At 44.3% G+C, this 22,923-nt stretch overlaps 2 protein-coding genes across 2 annotated transcripts in view; one reads left to right on the top strand and one right to left on the bottom strand.

The window, feature by feature from the left end:
- Positions 1 to 533: 533 nt before the first annotated feature.
- TP53RK (TP53 regulating kinase) lies at positions 534 to 6,374 on the bottom strand. Its single transcript, XM_017877895.1, has 2 exons — positions 5,887 to 6,374; positions 534 to 3,370 (listed from the first exon to the last, which is right to left on the bottom strand). The coding sequence occupies exons 1-2, from the start codon at positions 6,167 to 6,169 to the stop codon at positions 2,892 to 2,894; spliced, it is 762 nt and encodes a 253-aa protein (XP_017733384.1). The 5' UTR covers positions 6,170 to 6,374; the 3' UTR covers positions 534 to 2,891.
- SLC2A10 (solute carrier family 2 member 10) overlaps positions 6,156 to 22,923 on the top strand; it is a 42,386-nt gene continuing 25,618 nt past the window's right edge. Inside the window, exon 1 of the mRNA XM_017877890.1 lies at positions 6,156 to 6,420. Within this exon, the coding sequence (XP_017733379.1) occupies positions 6,168 to 6,420 (253 nt within the window). The 5' untranslated portion in view covers positions 6,156 to 6,167. The remainder of the gene's footprint in view (positions 6,421 to 22,923) is intronic.

Here is a 22,923-nt window from a genome sequence, read left to right as displayed (position 1 = left end):
AATGCTCACCACGGCTTCCACCCTGGCTACCGTTTTCACTGGCCCAGCTGGTTTTGGTCGCCTTCTCACTTCCAGGTTTCTTGCTTCCACTCTTGCCCTCTATGGTTTTCTGCCAGCAACCAATGCAACTCTTTCAAAACAATCAGGTGTCACCCTGTTAAAAACCCTGAGTCCCATTAAGAACAAAACCCAACCTTGTAACAGGGCCCCAGGATCCGGCCCTGCCTCTCCCATCGCATGTTCTGCTCCTCCTCCTTGCTCACTGATGCCAGCCACACTGGCCTTGCTGTCAGGGATGTTCCTTCCTCACCAACTTCGCACACCACAGCCTGCCTGGGATATACTCCCTTTATCTCCCGTGTTTCTAGTTTTCCTTCACATCTTCACTCATCATGGTCTGAAACTGCCTTATTTTACGTTCCCCAGGAAAGTAAGCTTCATGTTCCCCTCTATTAGATCTCCAGTGCCTGGCACATAGTGAGTACTAGTGTATTACTCACGCTGCTAATAAAGACATACCCGAGACCGGGTACTTTATAAAGGAGAAGTTTAATTACTCACAGTTGAGCATGGCTGGGGACGCCTCGGGAAACTTACAATCATGGCAGATGGGGAAACAAACACATCATTCTTCACATGGCAGCAGGAAGTGCCAAACGAGGGAAAAGCCCCTTATAAAACCATCAGATCTCATGAGAACTCACTATCACGAGAACTGCATGGAGGTAGCCGCCCCCAGGATTAAATTACCTCCCACTGGGTCTCTCCCGTGTCATGTGGGGATTATAGGAATTCAAGATAAGATTTGGGTGGGGACACAGTCAAACCATATCAGCTAGGGCTTTGCTGATTTAATGCACATAAGCCAACCATACCCCACAAAGTAGGTACTAGCCTTATAGTACATGTGAGGAAACTGAGGAATGGGGCATCTCATTCATGGTGGGAATATTAATTGAAAAACTTGTCAGCTCCTGTGGTCCTTGGAGTTCCTTGAAAATAATGTTATATGCCAATACTTATTATAGTACTGTGAAGATGCACCATATCCCGTATCTCTTTTGTCAGTGGAAAGAACACAGATTTGGAGCCAAGTAAAAGTACCTTTTGCCAACTGTGACGTCTAGGACAAGTTCCCACCTTTTGGGGCCAGTTTCTCCATCTATAAAATGAGGACAACGCCTAACTTAAGAGTTATTTTAGATCCAATATAAAAATTCCCAGCCCAATGCCTAACATGCAGTAAGCAGGCAATGATATTATTTTTCCTCTCTACTAGTCACAACTACCCAGGAAGGGAAGTTTTCACCATTCCTGGCCATCTACCCCATGCTGGACACTTGGGGAGTGCTGACTGTGATGAATGAAACAAACAGGACACTGGTCCTACTATTACAGAATGTTTGCCTCCTAAGAACAGGCACTGACTGTATCATCTCTCAACACAACGGAATGAAGCTAGGAATGAGTAACAAAAGAAAAACTGGAACATTCACAAATGTGTGGAAATTAACAGATTTCTAAACAATCAAGTGGTCAAAAAAGAAATCACAAGGGAAATTAGAAAATACTTTGAGATGAATGAAAACAAAAACATAAAATAGCAAAACTGAGAGTGTGTGATGAAAAGTGTGCAGAGAGAAATTCACAGCTGTAAATGTCTATATTAAGAAACAAGACAGTAACTATGTGAGGTGATGGGAGGTAATTAGCTCACTGTAGTCATCATTTCATGATGTATATCAAAACATCACACTATTTTTTACTTTTTTATAAAAATAAATTTTCTTACAAAAGAACAGGCGCTATGTCTGTCTGGCTCACCATTGCACCCAATACCCAACAGGGTGCCCAACATAAAAGGTACCCAACATAAAAGGTACTCAAAATATGTTTGTTAATTGGACTTTACAAGGAAGAAAGGTATTTTATTATACTTCCCTTCCATTCCCACCCACACATAGCTTCTTCTAAGAAAAGAAATTGAGGCTGGGCAAGGTTAAAAGCTAGCTCCTGGTACCTTTGCATCCACACTCAGCTTACCTGTACCTTAAACCAGACTTCATCAAACTTCAGTCTTCACAAGTCACTTCACCATTTTTGCTCTACCTACTTATACCTGTGACAGAAATCAACTCAGTTTGCTTACCTGTATACACTTAAAAGGAACTTTATATCAATCACTTGTCTTAGAAGGTAACCACAAAAATACAAAGCAATAAAATAAAACAATGTTAACATGAATTTCAGTTGCCTGAAAGCTGTAAGTCTGCTTTTTTAAAAGAGAAATTGGAGTTAAGCAGATTTTTCATTTTTTGATCATGACCCTGAAAGAGAAATACATTTGACATCAAAACTCAGTATATATCCTTGTCTACATATACATGTGAAAGTTTCATAAAACAATACACTGATATTTTCTATGCTGCAATTCTATTTCATTTTTAAAAATGCTGGTTGTATCCCATTAAACTGGTTTCAAAATAAACATATCATGTACACAACAAAGAAAACACTGGATTAGAGGGCCAGTAAGCTCAGTGAGTATCACCGAGACTTCATCCTTGTCTCACAAGGACTAAAAAGAGAGTAACATTCTCATTATGTGGTTCAACGCCACACCCATATATCTGAGACATACATGTCACAATCTGGGAGAAGCCTGTCCTAGGTTTACTTTAAATACCCAATTCTGCCTAGAACATGACTTAGACACATAGTAAGCTCAAGTAGAGTGAAGTGCAGATGATAATGACACCACAGGCACGATCACACACCACTTAAAAATATCTTAATACCTTTACTTAGATCTCATCTCATACTTTTAGCATTTCTTCAAATTTACTTTGAAAAAAAGAGCTTCACTGTGTGTGGCTGTCATACACATTTTTCTACCCAACCATGGACCTCTTTCTTCCTCTCAGGCGCACTTCATCTAATTTTTTTAGCACTGGCCTGGCCTTTTTGGAAGAGGTGGAGTAGCTCTTCAGAAAGGCTTCAAATACAGTTTCAGTATTGGGATGGGTACTGAGGAAGGCCTTCTCCAGGACATAGAGGTCTACTCCCTTATCCTCTGGAAGTGCCGAAATGAAACTCAGCCCAAAGTCTATGAGGACAATGTTCAGCTGTTCCAGGGGGGGTTTCAGGAGCATGTTGGAGGTGGTGAGATCACCATGAATGAGGTCTTCATCGTGCATTCGAGCCAAAACCTGCCCAATTGTCTTGGCTAAGTTGGAGAGACTTTGGGGAGTTTTTTCAGCCTCCATAGTAGACTGAATATAATCTCGAACAGTCACTGAGCCTTCAATTTCTTCCATATATAAGCAGTTGGAAGCATAGTCCACAAAAAAGACAACTGGGGCAGATATTCCTGAAATCAAGACATAAGTGGTTATTGGGTTGGATTTTTTTTTTTAATGGATAAACTTAATTTTCAAAGATTAAGCCAGTTTTTCCATCTATATCTACTTATTTCAGGACGATATAGGAATGCTACAGGAAATGGTATAACTGAATGGAATATTCCCCTGCTCATGCCCCCTGCAGGACTATACATGGGACCACCCCACAGCTAAACTGAGGAGGCCATAGCTTCCTCCTTCCTTCCAAACCACCCTTTCTCACTTAACTTCATTTCTCACACTCACTCTCTAAAAAACAAAACAAAGGCCGGGTGTGGTGGCTCATGCCTGTAATCCCAGCACTTTGGGAGGCTGAGGCGGGCGGATCACTTGAGGTTAGAAGTTCAAGACCAGCCTGGCCAACAGGGTGAAACCCCATGTCTACTAAAAATACAAAAATTAGCAGAGCGTGGTGGTATGCACCCATAGTCCCAGCTACTCGGGAGGCTGAGGCAGGAGAATAGCTCGAACTCAGGGGGTGGAGGTTGCAGTAAGCCGAGACTGCGCCACTGCAGCACTCCAGCCTGGGTGACAAAGTGAGAGAGACACTGTCTCAAAATACAAAAACAAACAGCAAGGCACTGCCCAGTCAGAGCAGTTTCTACTGATGAGGACACAAACAGGAGGCCAAGCAGTGTGCTGGCTTCGAGGTTCATCTTCATAGTCAGAGAGGACAGGGTTCAAATCCCAGCTCCTTTTCTTATTAGTTGTCCAATCTAATCTTAAAATTACATTAACTTCTGGGCCGAGGCAGGTGGATCACGAGGTCAGGAGATCGAGACCATCCTGGCTAACACGGTGAAACCCCGTCTCTACCAAAAATACAAAATATTAGCCAGGCGTGGTGGCGGGCGCCTGTAGTCCCAGCTACTCTGGAGGCTGAGGCAGGAGAATGGTGTGAACCCAGAAGGCAGAGCTTGCAGTGAGCCAAGATTGGCCACTGCACTCCAGCCTGGGCGACAGAGCGAGACTCCGTCTCAAAAAAAAAAAAAAAAAAAAATTACATCAACTTCTCTAAGCCTCAGTTTCTGCTACTATACAAGGAACAACAGCTCCAATAAACTCAAATGAATTTTTAATGAAAGTCGACCAGGCTCAGTATACTTTTGTAGAAACTGAGAGATGTATCAATGGGGATACAGTAATAAACAAGCCAGCTATAATACAATCTCTGCTTAACGAAACATATCATAAGAGGCTGAAAACAGAAATATGAACACACAAATAACTTCATGAAATATTCAGTCTCTGAAAGGGCAGTAATGTGTCTGCTTGTTGGCTACTGAATGTACCCCCTGCTAGATCTTCCAGCACTTAACAATGTCCTGGCAGCCACAAGTACCTTAAAAAGACTAATAAAAGAAAGAAAGGCAAGAAGCGTAAAAGTAAAAAGCCAGTACTTCTGAGTCAGAGGCATACGGAGCTGAGGGCCTGGACCGGCCACTTAGTAGCCGTGTAACCTTGGGCAAGTTACTTCTCTCTGACTGTCACTTTCTCATCTGAGGACAAGGTTGATGGTGCTGGCGCACAATAATGAAAAAATAAATAGGCAATTTAATGAAATCCGACACTTATTGAGCACTATGTGCCAGGCACACATTCGAACATAATACATTGCACACACACCTCCTCTAATGGTCACAACATCCCTATGACATGGATATTGCTACTATGTCTCCCATTTTACAGGTGAGAAAACCGAAGTCGAGAGGCTAAATAACTTGTTGAAAGGCTACATAAGAGGCAGCAGAGTTATTATTTCAACCCAGACAGCCTGGCTCCAGTGGGGCAAGTACTTGTAATTACATGTTTCTTAAAACTAATAAATGAAAAGATAATGATCGAAAATTGAAACGGGCCGGGCGCGGTGGCTCAAGCCTGTAATCCCAGCACTTTGGGAGGCCGAGACCGGCGGATCACGAGGTCAGGAGATCGAGACCATCCTGGCTAACACGGTGAAACCCCGTCTCTACTAAAATACAAAAAAACTAGCCGGGCGAGGTGGCAGGCGCCTGTAGTCCCAGCTACTCCGGAGGCTGAGCCAGGAGAATGGCGTAAACCCGGGAGGAGGAGCTTGCAGTGAGCTGAGATCCGGCCACTGCACTCCAGCCCGGGCGACAGAGCAAGACTCCGTCTCAAAAAAAAAAGAAAAAAAAAAAAAGAAAATTGAAACGAGTCAAATGTGGAAATCAAGGCTCAGGGAAGTTAAACATGTTCAACGTTGAATAATAATGACAGCGTCCAAATATGAACCTGGTAGAACGCCCCAAGGACAAACGCTTGACGCTGCAAGGCCACGTGGTTTCTTAAGACTTAACGAATGAAGAAAGGGATGAAAGAATAACACTTTCGAAAGGCCAGCCACGGCAGAAGGCATAGAAGGAGAAACTGAGGCAAATCGAGGCTCGGAGCGCAGGAGAGTCCCTCACCCGCCTAGGCCCCAGAGCCTCGGGGCCGCCCACGCCAGGATCCGGGCCCACCTTACCCGCGCGGCGGCAGCGGAGGAGAGCACGCGCTTCCTGCACCGTCCGCCGCCGGCCAAGCCGCGCCTCCAGCGCCGGGTGCCGGTAGCCCTTGGGGAAGCGGTGCTTGATCACCGCCGCGCGGCCCTGGAAGCGGCCGCGGAACACGCGCGCCTCGGCGCCCTGCTTCACCAGCTCCAGGCCGCTCAAGAAGCGGCTGCTTCGCTCCTGGGCCGCGGCCAAAGCCTCAGCCTCCGGCGCGGGCTCCTCGCCATCGTCCGGGGCAGCACCTCTGGCCGCCGCCATGACTGTGCTCGGCGCTACAGCTCCGACCGACCAGCTCTCTCTGAAAACTGTCGCGATGCTTCGGCTCGCTTCGGAAATCCTGGTACTTCTTCGGTTACCCGAACGCTTCCGCCCCGGACACTTCCGGCCTGTGAGTCGTTACGCCTCCCAACCTTTCGGCTCTCTGAAGCCTTGGGTTCCCTGCCGGAAGGGCTCTTGTGGCCCCGCCTTCCACCTCTTCGGCCATCTCCGTACACGTTCGGCAACTCTCGGTAAGTGGCCCTTCCCGACTCCTTGGCTCTCCGGAAATCTTCGGTGACTCCCGCAACCGGCTTTGGGAGACCACCTCCCAGTTGGTCGTCTCTTTCCGGAAAACTTCGGCTGCTCTCGAGAAAAACGTCGGACGCTCTTTGCTCACTTAAGGAGTCTCCTCCTGGACAGGTGCACCCTCTAGTAGTGTCTTTTTGGAACACCTCTTCCCCTGAATCCTAAATTCCCCCCAAAATGTACTCATACTAGTCAGTGTCGGAAGGGTCAGACAATGAACCTTGTTTCCGACATCTTCTTAAGTGCTAGGATAACTACCATTTAGTGCATTCAGAAGAAATAAGATTAAATGATGAAAATCCTTACAGAAAAGAAAATTGAGACTCAGAGAGGGCAGTGGGGGTGGTGGGATGGGCGGGGAGTGGGGGCTGGGGAATCCAGGAAAGTTTTCCGGAGACAGAAACTAAACTGAATTGGGAGGAATTAAACATTTTCAGTTTCAACCTGTTTCATTACAAAGTTAATAACACAGGCTGTAGCAAATTCTTACAGTACGGAACTTTGCGCACACACACACATATAAATAAACTGCCCATCCTCATGACACCGCTGGCCGTTAGTTTCTTTCCAGAATTTTCTTTTATTCAGTGCGCACACTCATATCATTGTGGCCTTTTTTCTAACATAAATGACATCACACTGTAGGTTCTTTTGCAACTTGCTTTTCATTTTCCTAAACAATTTATCTCGGACTATATTCCATATCAGTACATACAGAACTACCACATCCTTCTACTTGGTCAGGCAGTTTCTTGTTGCTAAGCAGTTGTTTCCAGTTTGTTGTTTTTCAGAAAAACACTTTACTTACTATTGCCACTTTATTATAAAAGATAGTATAAAAGATAAAAATGAACAGCCAGATGAAGAGGTACATAAGGAAAATTAAAAATTGTACGTACTTATCATGAGCAACATGTTTTGAAATATGTATACATTGTGGAGTGGCTAAATCCAGCTAGTTAATGTTACCTAACATACTCATCATTTTGGGGGTGAGGACACTTAAAATCTATTATCTTAGCACATTTTTCAAGAATACAACCCATTGTTATTATCTATAGTCACCATGTTGTGCAATAGATTTCATGAATGTTTCCTCCTAACTGAAATTTTGTGTCCTTTGACCAACATCTCAAAATCCTCCCAATCTCCCTCCCCCTGCCCCAGCGCCTGGTAACCACCATTCTACTCTGCTTGCATGAGTTCAACTTTTCTTACCTTCCTCATATAAATGAGATCATGGGATATTTGTTTTTCCGTGCCTGGCTTATTTCATTTAACACAATGTCCTCCAGTTCCATCCATATTGCTGTAAATGACAGCATTCCATTCTTTTTAAAGGCTGAGTAGTAGTATTCCATTGTGTATATAAATGTACCATATTTGTATCCATTCATTTATTGATGGACACTTAGATTGAGAATTGCGAATGATGCTGCAATTAACATGGGAATGCAGACATCTCTTCAATATACTGATTTTGTTTCCTTTGGTTATGTACCCAGTAGTAGGGTTGCTGGATCATAGGGTAGTTCTATTTTTAATTTTTTGAAGAACCTCCATACTGTTTTCCATAATGTCTGTACTAATTTACATTTCTATTAACGGGGTACAAGTGTTCCCTTTTCTTCACGTCCTTGCCAACACTTTTTATCTTTCTTATGTTTTGTAATAGCCATTCTAACAGGTCAGAGGTGATATCTCATTGTGGGTTTAATTTGCATTTCTCTGATGATTAGTGATGTTGAGCATTTTTTAAACATACCCATCGTCCATTTTTATGTCTTCTTTTGAGAAATATTTCTTTTGATCTTCTGCCCACTTTTAATTCAGGTTTTGTCCTTTCTTACTATTGGATTGGATTCCTTATATATTTGGATGTTAACCCCTTATCAGATGTGTGGTTTGCAAACATTTTCTCCCTTTCAGTAGTTTGTCTTTTCACTCTTTTTTCTTTTTTCTTGACTGGTCAGAAGCATTTTAGTTTGATGCAATTCCATTTGTCTATTTTCACTTTTGCTGCCTGTGTTTTGAGGGTCATACACAAAAAATCATTGCTCAGACCAATGCCATGGCATTTTGTCCCTGTTTTCTTATAAGAGTTTTATAGTTTTGCCTCTTACATTAGACTAAAGTCTAATCCATTTTGAGTTGATTTTTGCATATGATGTAAGATAAGGGTCTAATTTCTTTCACATGAATACCCCAGTTGTCCCAACACCATTTATAGAAAAGACTGTCCTTTCTCCATTACGTGTTCTTGGCACATTTGATGAAAATCAATTGACTATAAGTGTGTGGATTTATTTCTGGGCTCTGTATTCTGTTCCATTGGTCTATGTGCCTGTTTTTATGCTGGTGGCATGCTGTTTTGATTACTATAACTTTGTAGTATATTTTGAAGTCAGGTAATGTGATGCCTCCAGCTTTGTTCTTTTTGCTCAAGATTGCTTTGACTATATGGAATCTATTATGATTCTATATAAATTCTAGAATTTTTTACTTCTACAAAAAATGTCATTGGAATGTTGATAGGAATTACATGGAATCTGCAGGACATTTTAACAACATTACTCCTCCAGTTTTGTTTCTTTTTTTTTTTTTTTTTTTGTCTCATAAACAGTGCTGCAGGAGCAGGCTTATCCAGCCATCTTTGCACACATGAATGAGTGTTTCTGAGGACATCTTTCTACAAGTGATATCGCTGGGTTGTAGGTGACAAGCACTTTGAAACTCGGCTCCTCAGCCAAACTACCCTTCCAGAGTTTTGTGCCTATTTATGCTTCAGTCAAACTCATGTCTCATTTTCTCATATCTTCATCTTCATTGAGTTTTTCAGGTGCTGGAAAGCTCAGTCAGGGGGTGGAGTGGGAGGGTGCTCAGATTCCAGGCAGTGAGAACAGACACAGGGTAGGGTTGGGTTGGACAAGAACCAGCAGCTCCACATGGCTAGAGCAAGTTGGCACTGGGAACAGGCAGGGAGCTGAAAGAACAAGGACAGTGGCCTGGTCCCAGAGGATTTTTCTTGCTGGAAGAGAGGTGCTGTGAGCCTGGGGTGACTGCACCAAGCATGGTCCTTTGAGACCTTGACCTCTGGCTGCCAAATATGCAGCTGAGCTCTGGGTGGAGTAGCCAAGCAGTAAAGGGGAGGGAGGCTTCTACTTTTTAGCCCTTTCTGAGCCTGAAAGAGAATCTATGGCCTCTTCCTCACTTCCCACCCATCAGCACCAGATGCCCATTCATTCATTTATTCACTAATTCATTTATAAGTATTTATTGAGTAACTACTATAGGCCAGGCACTGTGCTAGGCCCTGAGGACAGAGCTGTAAAGAAAATAGAGAATCATTATTACTGCCTTCAAGGAGTTTATATTCTAGTGGGTGGAAACCGACAATAAACAAATAAGGAAAACGTGTCATTGACAGGGGCTAGCAGGAGATAAATCAAGCAGGGAAAGGGGATGGGAAAGATGACATGCATCTGGGCTTGCCAGGGACAGCCCCAGTTTTTGCCTGTTACCCTGGAATAACTATCATTAGTGCCCCTGCCTTTTTTTTGAGATGGAGTCTCACTCTGTTTTCCAAGCTAGAGTGCAGTGGCATGATCTTGGCTCACTGCAACCTCAACCTCCCGGGTTCAAGTGATTCTCGGACCTCAGCCTCCTGAGTAGCTGGGACTACAGGTGTGTGCCACCATGCCTGACTAATTTGTTTGTATTTTTAGTAGAGATGGGGTTTCACCGTGTTGGATAGACTGGTCTTGAACTCCTGACCTCAGGTGATCCGCCTGCCTCGGCCTCCCAAAATGCTGGGATTATTGGCATGAGCCACCACACCCAGCCTAGTGTCCCCTCTTTACTCTCAAAAGCATCCAATTTTGGATGATACAATATATGGTTACCCTATGAGTAGTAGAGTGGGGTGGGAGGGAATGATTCAGTTTTATTTTATTTTATTTTTTATTTTCATTTTAATTGAGACAGCATCTTGCTCTGTTGCCCAGGCTGCAGTGCAGTGATGCAACCTCCTGGGGCTCAAGCAGTCAATCCTCCTACCTCAGCCTCCTGAGTAGCTGGGACCACAGGAATGTGCCACCACTTGCAGCCAATTGTTATCATTTTTTGTAGAGACAGGGTCTCCCGATGTAGTGCAGGCTGGTTACGAACTCCTGGCCTGAAGTGATCCTCTTGTCTTGGCCTCCCTCCCAAACTTCTGGGATTACACATGTGAGCTACCATGCCTGGCCTAATTTTAAATAAAGTGGTTAATAAATTTTAAATAAAGTGGTCCACGAAAAAGTGACATTTGAGCCCTGTGAATGGATTCCTGGGGGAAGATCTTTCCAGACAGAAGGGGCCCCGGAGAGAAAGTGTGCTCGACATGTTTGAGGAAGAGTGAGTTATTTAACCTCTCTGTGCTTTAGTTTCCTCATCTGTAAAAGAAGATTGTAGATAATATTCACCTTGTAGGGTTTATGTTATGATTAAATGAGTAACGAGGTAAAACACATAGAACTGTGCTGGACACATGATACGCACTTCGAAATGGAAGCTATGATTATCATGGAGTATTTAGTATGATGACAATTAAAAATGGACCCCCAGGATCCAACCACTGCTCCTTGGCGGGGAAGGGGCTTCCCATTGTGTGGTGTCTTGGGGAACACAGAAACCACTTCCCACTGTAGAAGCCTCTCCTTTGCGCCATCCTTGTGTGGCTTGCAACAAGAACCCTGACTTGTACCACCACTGAGTGGAGGTGTGTTGTGGTTACTGTATTAATTAGCTAGGAAACAAAATAAACTGCTGTAACAAAGTAACCTACAAATAGTGACTTAAATATGAGAGAGATTAATTCTTGCTTATGAAACAGTCCAGATCTGTTATTCTCAACTTGTTGCTTCCTCCTTTGAGTCTACTCCACTTGTTGCCCTCTCCACTCAGCAAAAAGGGTGATGACAACCAGGAAAAAGAGATCAACCAGCTAAGAACTCGGCCCAAAGTTGCACATGTCACTTCCACTCTCATCCTATTGGCCAGAACTTAGTCACATGGAAGATGCAAAGGAAGCTGAGAAGTGTATTCTTTAGCAGGGCAGCCATGAACTCAGCTAAAACCCTGCGTTATTATTACTAAAAGGAAGTAGGGGAGGAATGATACTGGGGGACCATTAATAGAGTGCAATGGTTTTGATATTTTAAACTGCAAGTAACATCAGTCAACTAATTAGCTTAATTGGCATAAACAATAAGTTCATTTATTATCTCCCAAAATTTCAAGAGGTGTGACTGGGTGTGGTGGCTCATGCCTGTAATCCCAGCACTTTGGGAGGCTGAGGCATGTGGATCACCTGAGGTCAGGGGTTCGAGACCAGCCTGGCCAACATAGCGAAACCCCGTCTCGACTAAAAATACAAAAACTTTGCAGAGCGTAGTGGCCTGTGCCTGTAGTCTCAGCTACTAGGGAGGCTGAGGCAGGAGAATCACTTGAACCCGGGAGGCAGAGGTTGCAGTGAGCCGAGATCACACCATTGCACTCCAGCTTGGGCAACAAGAGCAAAACTCCGTCTCAATAAATAAATAAATAATTTCAAGAGGTGGAAGGTCCCAGCTGTCATTAGATACCAAGGACACGGGGTCTTTTCATTCTTTCCACCAGCCTCAGCCTGTTGTTTTGGTCCTTATCCTTGTCACCTTTTGATCTCAAGATGGCTACCAAAGTTCCACACATTATCTGAAGACACAAAAACATTTGGTTCAAGAAGAGGGGCAGTACCTCCTGTATAGTTCTCTTTATTTGGGAGAAAAAATCCTTTGCTGAAGCCTTTCCTCTCCCCATCACACTTCCCGTAAAGGGCATCGGTCACAGTTGACTCATGTGTCTTTGGCTTAGCTACAGAGGAAGCTGGAAAAGTGAGGATCTGGCATCTTCAGCCTTTGAAGATGGAGATGTGTTCTACAAGCAACGAGCAAGGGAGCTGGGCATAGCTATTGGAAAGGCAGCCACAAATGGCTGGCACACTGTGACACCCACCAACATCATTTTTCTGAATTTCAGTTTAATCATCTTCAGAATGGGGATAATTAGTTCTACTTTGGCAAGTGCTTATAAAAATTAAACAAGATGTTCAACATAAGGGTGCCTGGTGGATAGCAGACACTATTCATGTGTTCATTTTCCTTCCTTCCACCCCCCAGTCATTGGGGCGCTGTTTGAAATACCAAAGAGAAGCCCCTTTGGTCTGAGGGTTGCTATGATACCAATGCCTTGAGCTCTGCAGTACTTAGGTTTCATTCATACATGAGGCAGGTCGCTTTTTCAAACATAAGACCCTTTCTGTTGGCATAATGTGGTTTCTAGCACCTTTCATCAGCCCAGACTACTCAAAACCTTCCCAGAACCAATTATATTTATAACTCCCAGTTTCCCAAGTTTGTGGCTTCATTATCAGAATTGTTAGTGTCCACATAGTTGTCTCTATGTTTACCAAATTCATCTGAGCCCTTGCCTTAGCAATCTGCATGAAAACATACTTACAAGACCCAGGCTGGCTATGGTCAGACTAGTTCTGGCTTCTGTGGCAGGAAACTCAATTTAAAGCCTTTCAGTGGCTCCCCCACTGCACTTAGGATAAAGCTCCGATCCTTATTCAGCCCAGGAGGTCCTGCATGATATCCCTGCATCCTCTTCCAAACTCATCTCCCATGAAACTCCTCCTTCTCCTTGGTCTCTGCTTTTTTTTTCTTTTTTAAGAAACAGGGTCTCACTCTGTCACCCAGGCTGGAGTGCAGTGGCATGATCTCAGCTCACTGCAGCCTCAAACCCCCTGGTCTCAAGCGATTCTCTGGCCTCAGCCTCCTGAGTAGCTAAGACTTCAGGCATGAGCCACCACACCTAGCTAATTTTTGTATTTTTTTGTAGAGATGGGGATCTTACTGTGTTGCCCACGCTGGTCTCCAACTCCTAGACAACTGTAATTTCAAGAAACACCAGGAGAGGAGTGAGGTAAGGACAGGAAGGCAGCCAGTGAAAGGTGAGCCCATTTCCACTCTGGGCAACTAGAGCTGAATCCCACTGGGGAACAGAAGCCAGTGTAGATGACGCAGGCCTCAGACCCAAGGGGCAAGGGAGCTGGGTACTCAGACAGCAGTCATTGATTGAGGGTTGTTCCCAAGAGATGTTACTTTCTCTGTGCTCCTGGCCTGCCACAGGACAGCAGAGCAGGGGCAGAGAGAACCCAAATGCAGATGCCAGCTTGACTGTCAGCCATGAAGGGCAAGGCATTCAGGGGACTGAGCACAGCACTGCCAGTGACTGCCTAATGGGGATACATTTTGCATTATTCATCGCCATGGTGGCTGCAAATGACAGAAACAAGCTTAAACACAAAAGGAAATTTATTTTAGATGCAGCTGGACCCAGGGGCTCACACGATGTGTCTGGCTGCCTCTCAACATTGCTTTCCTCTTCGATGGCTTTATCTCCAGCAGTGCTCCCCTTCTCATGATGAGCTCCACATCAACCAGCCCAGCAACCCCAGCAGAAAGGACAGACCCTTCTGTACTGGTTTCTCATTGCTGCTGTAACAAATTGTCACACACTTAGTAGCTTAAATGTCTTTTTTTTTTTTTTTTTTTTTTTGAGACAGGGTCTCACTCTGTTGCCCAGGCTGGAGTGCAGTGGCACGATCAGGGCTCACTGCAGCCTCAACTACCACCCCCCACCCAGGCTCAAGCAATCCTCCTGCTGCAATCCCCCCAGTAGCTGGGACTATAGGACTACAGGTGTGAGCCACAATGCCCTGCTAATTTTGTGTATTTTTAGTACAGCTGGGTTTTGCCCTGTTGGCCAGGTCTCAAACTCCTGGACTCAAGCAATCTGCCCGCCTTGTCCTCCCAAAGTGTTGGGATTACAAGCATGAGCCACCATGCCCAGCCTTAAATGACATTTATTATCTTAACAGTTCTAGAGATCAGATGTCTGACTTGAGTCTCATTGGGGTGAAATTGAGGTGTCAACAGGGCTGTGTTCCTTTCTGGGGGCTTTAGGGAGAGAATCTGTTTACCTGCTTTTCTAGTTTCTAAAAGCTGCCCACATTCCTTGTCTGATGGCCCCCTCTCTCTGTCTTCAAGGCCAGCAACATCCGGTCAAGTCCTTCTGTGTGAGGACATTCTGTGTTGCTATAAAGGAATACCTGAGGCTGGGTGATTTATAGAGAAAAGAGGTTTATTTTGGCTCATGGTTCTGCAGGCTGTAGAAGAAGCACGACACTGCATCTGCTTCTGGTGAGGCCTCAGGAAGCTTGCAATCATGCAGAAGGTGAAAGGGGAGCGTATGTGCCACATGGTGAGAGAGGGAGCAAGAGAGAAGGGAAGAGGTGCCAGGTTCTTTGAACAACCAGATCTCACATGGACTAATAGAGCGAGAACTCACTCTTGAACACGCAGAGGGCACCAAAACATTCATGAGAGATCTGCCCCCATGACCCAAATACTTCCCCTTAGGCCCCTCCTGCAACATTAGGGGTCATATTTCAACATGAGATTTGGAGGGAATACACATCCAAACCATATCACCTTCTCAGGCTGCCATCTCCCCAGCTCTCTCTCCTGCCTCCTTCTTCCACTTTTAAGGATCCTTGTGATTACATTAGGCCCACCCAGCTAATCCAGGATAATCTCTCCAAATTCTACTGACTAGCAACTTTATTTTTTTGAGATGAAGTCTTAACTTACTCTGCTACCCAGGCTGGAGTGCACTCTGTTCACTGCAACCTCCGCCTCCCAGATTGAAGCAATTCTCCTGCCCCAACCTCCTGAGTAGCTGAGATTACAGATGTGTGCCACCATGCCTGGCTAATTTTTGTATTTTTAGTAAAGACAGGGTTTCGCCATGTTGGCTAGGGTGGTCTTGAACCCCTAACCTCAAGTGATCCACCCGCCTCAGCCTCCCGAAGTGCTGGGATTATAGGCTTGAGCCACTGCACCCAGCCTGACTAACAACTTTAATTCTATCTGCAACCTGAATTCCCCTTTGCCATGTGACCTGATATATTCACAGTTTCCAGAGATGAGAATAGGAACGTCTTTGTGGATTTTTATTTTGCCCGCTACACTTTTTGCCCCCAACAGTTCTAGCAAAAATCCCAGGATCAATTTTCATTGGTCTGCCTTGGGTTACATGTTTCTGAACACACCACTGTAGACAAAGCAATGGAAAAGACTGATTGGCCAGATCTGGTCATGTGGAAAGGGGAGGTGGGGCCAGCCCCATTGGAATTCACATGGAGAGTGGAGGAAGTGTGACTCCCCAAGGGAAAATCTGAGTGGTCTTACCAGGAGAAGGGATAACGAATATCAGGCAGGCAAAAGTCCGAGATGCTCACTACAGGTCAGCAGGCCAGAATTTCCTGTTGTGGAAAGAAGCTGATACATGCTTAGAATTGTAATGTTGAATTTTAAATTAAAAGAAAATGTCGGCACTGTTCTAGGTGGTAACAAGCCTGCATCACTGCAAACCTCCAATAAATATAACCACATACATCGCCTTGTGCACGACTCCAAAGTTGTAAGAAAAATGGGTCAAGTATTACAGGAATTAAGACTTGAGCAGTGATAGGGAATTAAGCAAGAGTACAGGGAAAAAAAGCAAGAAGTGATGAGGAGAAATGTCAGCCTCCTCCATACACCATACTCGTAGAATCCAGCTCCAGAACATTAGATTTCCCTTTATTTGAGTGTAGTGGGATAATATATTTTTAATGATGATTTTTTAAAACTACATCTTTATCCCACTACTGTTAAAACATACTAGAAATGACTTGGTTCATTTGTAGATAACAGAAAGACTCACAATAGCAGTGACTCAAACAATCTTGCAGTTTATCTTTGAAGTACAGAGACAGTGGGGCCAGGCCTGAAATGGTACATCACGGAGTTAGGAACCCAGATTTCTGCTGTGGTGTTGCTCTGCTGGTGCGATGACTCATGCCTGTAATCTCAGCATTTTGGGAGGCTGAGGCAAGTGGATCACATGAGCCCAGGAGTTTGAGACCAGACTTGATTGACAATGTGGCAAAGCCCCATTTCTTTTTTTTTTTTTTTTGAGACGGAGTCTCGCTCTGTCGCCCAGGCCGGAGTGCAGTGGCTGAATCTCAGCTCACTGCAAGCTCCGCCCCCCGGGTTCACGCCATTCTCCTGCCTCAGCCTCCCGAGTAGCTGGGACTACAGGCGCCCACCACCTCACCTGGCTAGTTTCTTGTATTTTTTTTTTTTTTAGTAGAGACGGGGTTTCACCGTGTTAGCCAGGATGGTCTCCATCTCCTGACCTCGTTATCCGCCCGTCTTGGCCTCCCAAAGTGCTGGGATTACAGGCTTGAGCCACCGCGCCCGGCCGCAAAGCCCCATTTCTACAGAAAATACAAAAAAATTAGCCCAATGTGGTGGCACACGCCTATAGTCCCAGCTACATGGGAGGCTGAGGTGAGAAGATCACTTGGGCCTGGGGAGGTCAAGGCTGCAGTGAGCTGTGATTGCTCTATTGTACTCCAGCTTGGGCGACAGAGCGAGATCTTGTCTCAAAAAAAAAAAAAGAAAGAAAAAAAATCCCACTCATAGCGCTTCATTTTAAGGGAGAAGACAGAGTAAACAAATGAGAGATACAATGTGTTAAGGATGATAGTTATGTTCCTTATCTTAATTGTGATGATGGTTTCACGTAATAGTGGTTTCACAGGTGTAAATGTGTGAAAATTTGTCAAACTGTACACTTTAAGTATGTGCCACTTATTATATGTCAACTGTGCTCCTGTTAAATAAAATTTAGCCTAAAGCTGCCTCCTCACCTATTTCTAGTTCAGCCTAAAAGTTTCCTTGTACATAATGAACTATGACCTAACTAGATGTGTAAACAGACTACAACTTACCCTTGTACCAGTCACCAAGTTTTGGCCAATCAGTGGTGGCCAACTGTTCAAACTGTGTTCAAATAAGACAAATGCCAAGGTGTAACCAATCCAATTGTTCCTGTACCTTACTTCCGTTTTCTCTATATCACTTTCCTTTTTCTGTCCATAAATCCTCTCCAACCACGTGGTAACACCTATTCTGGTTCAGGGGGGCTTCCCAATTCACAAATTATCCTCTGCTGAATTAAACTCTGTTAAATTTAATTTGTCCAAAGTTTTTCTTTTAACACTTCAATAAAGCATATATATATATATATATATGAAGAAATGAAGACAAAACCACACTTATCCAGAAAGATACCAAAATGTAACTAGGTTTTGTTTCTTTGAGTCTTGTTCCAAATACCTATTATTTTTAACATATGATGTTCTTTAATGTGTCATATATTGCTATTTTAATAAAGAGTTCCATTTTTGTTTTTGTCTTTAAAAAAAGATATACAGTGTATCAGATGGTGATAAGTGCAACAGAGAGAAATATGCAAAGAAGAGATATAGAGAGGGTTGGGAGGGAGTTATAAATGGTAAATGAGAAAACAGAGAAAAACAGTAGTTAAGATCTCACAGTGGCTGGGTGTGGTGGTTCACACCTGTAATCCCAGCACTTTGGGAGGCTGAGGTGGGCAGATCACTTGAGGCCAGGAATCCGAGACCAGCCTGCAACATGGCAAAACCTAGTCTCTACTAAAAATACAAAAATTGCCGGGTGCAGTGGCAGGCACCTGTAATCCCAGCTACTTGGGAGGTTGAGGCATGAAAATCTCTTGAACCTGGGAGGCAGAGGCTGCAGTGAACCGAGATCGCGCCACTGCACTACAGCCTAAGTGACAGAGCGAGACTTTGTCTCAAAAAAAAAAAAAAAAAAAAGGAAAGAAAAGAAAAAAGATCTCAAAGTAAGCTGGGTGTGGTTGTGACTATAACAGATCCGTTGCTTGAAGCAGGGCAAGTCAATGCACCAATACAGAGGGTTGCAGCAGAGAAAGACTTAAAAAATCTTAGGGCAGCTGAATGAAGAGACAGAAAGAAACCTCAAATCCATCTCCTGGAGGAGTCTGAGCCTTGGGATTTTAAGGGTTTTGGAGTGGGCTGAGGTGTAGTTGAAGAATGCAGGGTGAAGTCACAGGACAGAGAGATAAAGAAACTTCGTTCTTATACTGATTCAGTTCCTCTGTGGAGGTCTTCAAACTGGTTGACGTCTGCTGGTCCACTGGAACTCAGGATCTGAAGAATATCTTAAGCAATTCCTAAACAAAAAGCTTTATGATGCTAAGGTCAGAAATCCTATCTATAGGAACAATGGGGATGCAAATGGCAGTATCTAGTGTCACATGACCTTCAGTTACAAGGAAGTGGGCCAAAGGGCAGCCAAATTAATGCTTAATTATAACTATATTTCTGCCCGGAACCCAGCATGTAATTCTTGTTAACCCTATGAGGACAGTTTCATGGTGGCACATGCCTGTAGTCGTACCTACTCAAAAGACTGAGGCAGGAGGATCACTTGAGCCAGGAGTTAGAGGCTGTAGGACCCTATCATCATGCCTGTGAGTAGCCACTGCACTCCAGCCTGGGCAACATAGTGAGACTCCATCACAAAAAAATGCAAACTAAAATCTCAAAGCAGAATCCACCTACAATACAAACTCTAAACATGCAAGTTATAACTCCCTTTCTCAGCCCTAACCCAACCCTCCATCGTGCCCTCCCCTCCTCATTCCTGCTAAACTTCAGGGTTGCTGCCAGCTGAGTTTAAGCTCCACGCCCTGCTACATGATTCACAGCTGAAACCTCCTTCTGGGTCTTGCTGTCTTCATCCTGCCTCTTCTGATCCATCCCGACAGCTCCAGGAAGTGCAGTTGTTCCTGGTCTGTTCCTCGTTAGCTGTGTCAAAAGACAAAATCACAAGTTTAAAGATCTCAGTTGGCTTTATTTGCAATTCTAAAATCAGGCAACACTTCATTTCATCAAAGAGAATAAATGTTCCAATAAGCTGAGAAGCAGAGGTTGGCTTTATAAAGACAGAGAATGACTGAAGAGAGCAGAAACCAAGAACAAAAAGTATATTAGTTACTTTAGAGCAATGGACAAATAACTGGTTAACAACAGATTACTTGAGGCTACCTTTTTTTGTGTAAGGATGAAAGCAGAGGGAACTTCATCATCATGCTGATTGAAGATTTAAGCTGGCTGTTTGGGAAGTGGGCTGTTAACAAACACTCCTTCGGGAAAGGTCAGATAACAACTTAGTTTAGGTTCAGTGACCTGGAACTCTAGCATGGGTGACTCCATTTTGATTTTCAGTCTGTTCTGTTGGGGATGAGCACAGGAGCTTAGTCCAAAACAATGGCTGGTAAGGTTGCCAGATTTAGCAAAAACAACAAGTAGTATGCCCAGTTAAATGTGAATTTCAGATATACATCAAGTAATTTTGTACTAAAAGTATGTTCCATGTTTATCTGAAATTCACATTTAACTGGGCATCCTGTATTTTATCCTGTATTTTATCTAAATTCTGTGTCACTCCCCAAGAAATCAACTTGGGTTCTGAGGCCGTCTATAAAAGGAAGTTTAGTAAAGTGGCTTTTTAAGGGAATTTTTTTTTAAATCAGAGAAACTCCTTTTTCCATGATGGACCGCAAGCTAATGAACAGACTTTTTAAATCGAGGTTCACAACACTTAGAGACAGACATTGGTGAGAAGGGCTTTTCAGCAAAGTCCTATAATCACCGAATGGGTTCTTCCTGCTCGCTGCACAGACAAAACCAGTTCACTGAGACTGCAGTATTGCAGCAGAGAAAGAGTTTCATTAATGCAGAGCTAGCCAATGGGCTAGGTGGAATTATTACTCAAATAAGTCTCTGAAAACTTCAGAAGCCAGGGTTTTTATAAATACTTTGATGGGCAGGGGGCTAGGGATTGGGTGTTGCTGATTGGTTGGGGGTGAAATCATCGAGATATGGAAAATGGCCCCATGCACTGAGTCTGCCTCTAGATGGGGGCCACAGGACCAGTTGAGTCATGAATCTTTGGTCCAGGTGGGGTCAGTTGGTTGCCAGGATGTGAAAGTATGAAAAATATCTCAAAAGATGAATCTTAGGTTCTACAGTAGTGCTGATATCTACATGAGCAATTGGGAAAATTACAAATCTTGTGACCGCTGGCCACCTGACTCCTGAACAGTAAGGAATTACCAAAACCAAATCTGCATTTTTGCATAATTCAGGCCCATCCTATAATCCTAACCTCATGGACTTTCATTAATTTTACAAAGGTGGCTTCAGTCCCTGAGCAAGGAGGGGGTTAGTTTTAGGGAGCGATTATTATCATCCTTACTTCAAAGTTAAAATATAAACTAAACTCCTCTCATGATTGGCTTGGCCTATGCCCAGAAATAAGTGAAGACAGGTAGCCTGTGAGGTTAGAGGCAAGAGGGAGTCAACCATGCTAGATTTCTCTCACTCTCTAATCTTTGCAAAGGCATTTTCAGTCCCTTAAGATCACACTGAATTAAAGTTAGATACTATCCTCACCGATTTCTCAGCTTCTGATGGTTAACTGTTCAAGGGTCGGAGGAGAGATTCAAGGCTGAGGGTGATAAGCCTCCCAGTGTCCATGTAGATATAACCTAATCCCTACTTTCTCCTGGAGATGATCCATCTCCTTTTTCTAATCAAGATAACAATGAAATGTGTATTAGTTATTTATCACTGTGTAACAAATTACCCCTGAAATTTAGCGGCTTAAAGAAACAAACATTTATTATCTCATGTCTTCTAGGATAAAAAATTTAGTATAGCTTAGCTCTGAGCAAGAGCTTAGAATCTTGCAAGATTGAAATTAAGGTGTCAGCCAGGACTAGAGTCACCTCCAGGCTAGGCTGAGGGAAGAGTCATGTCCAAGCTGACCACAAGCTTGTTGGCCAGATTTAGCTCCTTAGGGGCTGTTGATCTAAGGGCTTTAGTCCCTCACTGGCTGTTGCCTGAAGGCATTAGCTGTGTGATTCAATAGCTTCGCGCCATGTGGGCCTCTCCTTTGGGAAGCTTGAAACATGGCAACTCAAAGGCTTCATCAGAGCAAACGAGTGAGAGATCTTGAAACTGAACAACACAGAAATCACCATCATTTATAACCTAATCCAAAAATGACATCCACCACATTTGCTCTCTTCTATTCATTAGAAGTAAGTTGCTAAGTGATATTTCTAGTGACAGCTAGAAGAGAAGAGGATGCCACTAGGCCACGAATTCCAGGAGGGTCTCCGTGTAATCGGACTTCTTACATGAAGGCTCAGGGATCCAGGCACCAGTGTTCCAGTGACCCAGTCTCAGAAGTTACACAGTGTCACTCTACAGGCTACTGATCAAACCAGTCACAAGCCCACTTTGATTTCAAGGGAAGGAACAACGAAATCTGGAGCCATGTTTTCAAACTGCCCCAGCTATTACTATTTTTGAAACTGTGCAAGGATCTCCTGGTCAGAGGTCTTGTGGATGTTGTTATCTTTGCTGAGATACCTGCTTGTGCCTGTAGCATGGAAGAACGCCTGTGTATCCACCTGTACGGTAGGGGTTGCTGTGACTTTGGCTGGTGAGGGTACAGCTACTGGTGCCCATGTGCGAAGCGTGCCAATCTGTGAACACGTATTGAGAGGCTGGATGAGGCTGCGCCCATGTGAGTGCTGGGCTTGTACATGCATTTTTGCCCGAGTGAGCATTAATGGTGGTGTTCCCAGCCTACCCCTTTCCAGAATCCCAGGCTCATAGCCAACTGCCCACCTATTTCCACATGGATGCCTGCTGAGCACCTCAAATGTCACGCAGCCAAGACAGAACTCTGGATCTCCTTTCCCAGTCCCAAGCTGCCCCTCTTCCAGTCTGTAAGTTCTTACTGAGTCTATATGTGATCTGCCTACTTTTCTCCAACCTCACCACTGTCACATGAGCCCAAACCAACTTCTCACCTTGCAACAGCCTCCCAGGTGGGAAGGCTGAGTATTCCGGCCCTTAACCAGTTAGAACTCCCCAGTTATCTCTCCTGCTGATGGGGGTGAAATCTACATTCCTGACCCTGGCCCACCAAAGCCCCTCCCTTAGCCCCCATCTCCCTCCTCTCTCCCTGTCTTCTCCTCTGCTCCAGACACTCTGTCTTCATTTCTGCGTTCTTTATACCCCATAAGCTCCTTCCCACCCCGGGGCCTTTGCCTTTGCTGTTCCCTCTGCGGGGAAGGCCGGGTCTCTGCTCAGATATCCTCTCCTAAGATCGGGGAGCTAAAGCAGCCACCTGTGCCTGCCTAACCCACCACCCTAGTTTAACTCTCTGCTTAGTCTTTATCACTAGCTGATATTTCTCAGGATCCTTTAGTAACTTCTTTTTCGTCTTCCCCTCCTAGAATGTAAACTCTTCCCCTCCCAGAAGGTAAACAGAAGACCTGTCTGTTTTGTTCTTCGGCCCATCCCAAGCGGAGCATAGTGCCTGGCATGT

The sequence above is a fragment of the Rhinopithecus bieti genome, unplaced genomic scaffold (assembly GCF_001698545.2).
Source record: "Rhinopithecus bieti isolate Rb0 unplaced genomic scaffold, ASM169854v2 scaffold_10347, whole genome shotgun sequence".
Classification (NCBI taxonomy): Eukaryota; Metazoa; Chordata; class Mammalia; order Primates; family Cercopithecidae; genus Rhinopithecus; species Rhinopithecus bieti.
This window is presented reverse-complemented; position numbering and strand designations above follow the sequence as displayed.

What these genes read in the sequence shown, in the direction of transcription:
- TP53RK (XM_017877895.1), bottom strand. Translation starts at nt 6,169, where the DNA reads ATGGCGGCGGCCAGAGGTGCTGCCCCGGACGATGGCGAGGAGCCCGCG. An exon ending in CCTCCGCTGCCGCCGCGCGG is followed by an intron (nt 3,371 to 5,886) that starts GTAAGGTGGGCC and finishes TCTTGATTTCAG; the next exon opens with GAATATCTGCCCCAGTTGTC.